Source organism: Limulus polyphemus, unplaced genomic scaffold (assembly GCF_000517525.1).
Source record: "Limulus polyphemus unplaced genomic scaffold, Limulus_polyphemus-2.1.2 Scaffold7850, whole genome shotgun sequence".
NCBI lineage: Eukaryota > Metazoa > Arthropoda > Merostomata > Xiphosura > Limulidae > Limulus > Limulus polyphemus.
This window is the reverse complement of record NW_013673460.1, coordinates 31737-34231: the sequence shown is the minus strand read 5'-3', so window position 1 is coordinate 34231 and position 2495 is coordinate 31737. Positions and strand designations below refer to the sequence as shown.

General features: G+C 35.3%; 1 protein-coding gene across 2 annotated transcripts in view; it reads left to right on the top strand.

Annotated features, from left to right (window-relative positions):
- Positions 1 to 330: 330 nt before the first annotated feature.
- LOC106474918 (dual 3',5'-cyclic-AMP and -GMP phosphodiesterase 11A-like) overlaps positions 331 to 2495 on the top strand; it is a 14656-nt gene continuing 12491 nt past the window's right edge. For both annotated transcript variants that reach the window (XR_002614062.1, XM_013935616.2), the window contains exons 1-3: positions 331 to 490; positions 1292 to 1366; positions 1807 to 1890. Coding sequence is in view for 1 of the 2 variants with exons in the window: in XM_013935616.2 (XP_013791070.2) it covers positions 431 to 490; positions 1292 to 1366; positions 1807 to 1890 (219 nt within the window). In the remaining variant the exon portion in view is untranslated. The remainder of the gene's footprint in view (positions 491 to 1291; positions 1367 to 1806; positions 1891 to 2495) is intronic.

Here is a 2495-nt window from a genome sequence, read left to right as displayed (position 1 = left end):
GAGTAGCATTATGTAAGACTAACGTTTCAACCTTGTTTAACTGAATAGCATTATGTAAGACTAACGTTTCAACCTTGTTTAACTGAATAGCATTATGTAAGACTAACGTTTCAACCTTGTTTAACTGAGTAGCATTATGTAAGACTAACGTTTCAAACTTGTTTAACTGAATAGCAGTATGTGAGACTAAAGTTTCAACCTTGTTTAACTGAATAGCATTATGTAAGACTAACGTTTTTTGCCAACGTTTTAACCTTGATTAACATTATGTAAGATTAACGAACCAACCTTACTTAGTAATTAGTGTTCTTTAATATTAATTATTCTTTCCAATGTTTCGTCGCACAGACTACGAAGCAAGTTTTTCACCCTGGTAGACAATGCACAATATCATTGGGAAGAAGAGGAACACCGAGACGTCCTGAAGAGCATGTTAATGACAGCCTGTGACCTTGGAGCCTGTACTAAACCGTGGTCAATCCAGCACAGGGTAAGCAGTGGTCATTAATCGATTTATATGTAAACCTTATATATTCTTACAGGTATTTTTGCACCTGTTAAACCGTGGTGATAACGTACTATCAGGTATTACTACATCTGTTAAACTATCTCCATCAGTTTCTACTGCAATTTAAAACCTACTGTACTCAGCTACAATAATTTCAAACTTAATTTCTTCAGATGTAAAAAGTTACCATAATTAAAAGAATAACAATTTCACAGAAACAAGTGTCCTGTCTGCACTAGACTGTATAATGAGTCCTTAACCTCAAACCTTAATGTTAGGGTCCTGTCTGCACTAGACTGTATAATGAATCTTGTACATCAAAATTAATGTTATGGTCCTGTCTGCACTAGACTGTATAATGAATCTTAACCTCAAACCTTAATGTTATGGTCCTGTCTGCACTAGACTGTATAATGAATCTTAACCTCAAACCTTAATGTTATGGTCCTGTCTGCACTAGACTGTATAATGAATTTTTCACTATCAGAATGAACATATTTTGAATCTTTAGAAATGAAAACCTGCTCATCAGGAACAAGAACAGGAAACTGAATAAGTTAGTCAGTTCAGACAAGCTATAACTGCATATATACAACATGCATTAAGTGAATTACATACCTGCTAAGATATGTATTTTGTTTTTTATCTTAGGTAAATTATGATATTTTGTTTTTTTTATCTTAGCTAAATTATGATATTTTGTTTTTTATCTTAGCTAAAATATGATATTTTGTTTTTTATTTTAGCTGAAATATGATATTTTGTTGTTTTTTTTTATCTTAGGTTGCAAAATTGGTAACTGACGAATTTTTTGATCAAGGCGACAAAGAGAAGCTGCAATTGAAAATTCAGCCTCAGGTTTGTCTATCAAAACACTCCTCCAGAACTACAAAACCCACGAGTCTTGCTATGTTCATATAAAACTTATTAGACACAATGACATGATGATCATAGCTTAAAGTAACAACCAAATACATTAGTAGTTTATTTCATCAGCCTACATAGGTTAATGTCAGGTGTCATTAGATAACAAAGTTAATGTCAGGTGTCATTAGATAACAAAGTTAATGTCAGGTGTCATTAGATAACAAAGTTAATTTTTAGGTGTCATTAGATAACAAAGTTAATGTCAGGTCTTCTCAACTAGCTAGGTTAATATCAGGTCCCATCAACTAATTACGTTAATGTCATGCCCAGTCAGCCAAACTAGGTTGATGACATGTCAGGTATAATCACGTATCTAATTTAACGTAAGGTCTTATCAACAGGTTTCTGACACTAACATCTAATTTTTGCAGGCTCTGATGGATAGAGAAAAGGAACACGAACTACCCCAGCTACAAGTTACCTGGATCGAGTCGGTCTGTTTACCGTTATATAAGGTAAGATCACACTAACTACCCCAGTTACAAGTTACCTGGATCGATTCAGTCTGTTTACCGTTATATAAGGTAAGATCACACTAACAACCTCAGCTACAAGTTACCTGGATCGATTCAGTCTGTTTACCGTCATATAAGGTAAGATCACACTAACTACCACAGCTATAAGTTACCTGGATCGATTCGGTCTGTTTACCGTTATATAAGGTAAGATCACACTAACTACCCCAGCTATAAGTTACCTGGATCGAGTCGGTCTGTTTACCGTTATATACGGTAAGATCATACTAACTACCCCAGCTACACTAACTACCCCAGCTACAAGTTACCTGGATCGATTCAGTCTGTTTACCGTTATATAAGGTAAGATCACACTAACTACCCCAGCTATAAGTTACCTGGATCGATTCGGTCTGTTTACCGTTATATAAGGTAAGATCACACTAACTACCCCAGCTATAAGTTACCTGGATCGAGTCGGTCTGTTTACCGTTATATACGGTAAGATCACACTAACTACCCCAGCTACACGTAACTGGATCGATTACGGTCTGTTTACCGTATAGTAAGTAGATCACACTACTACCCAGCTATAAGTACTGATC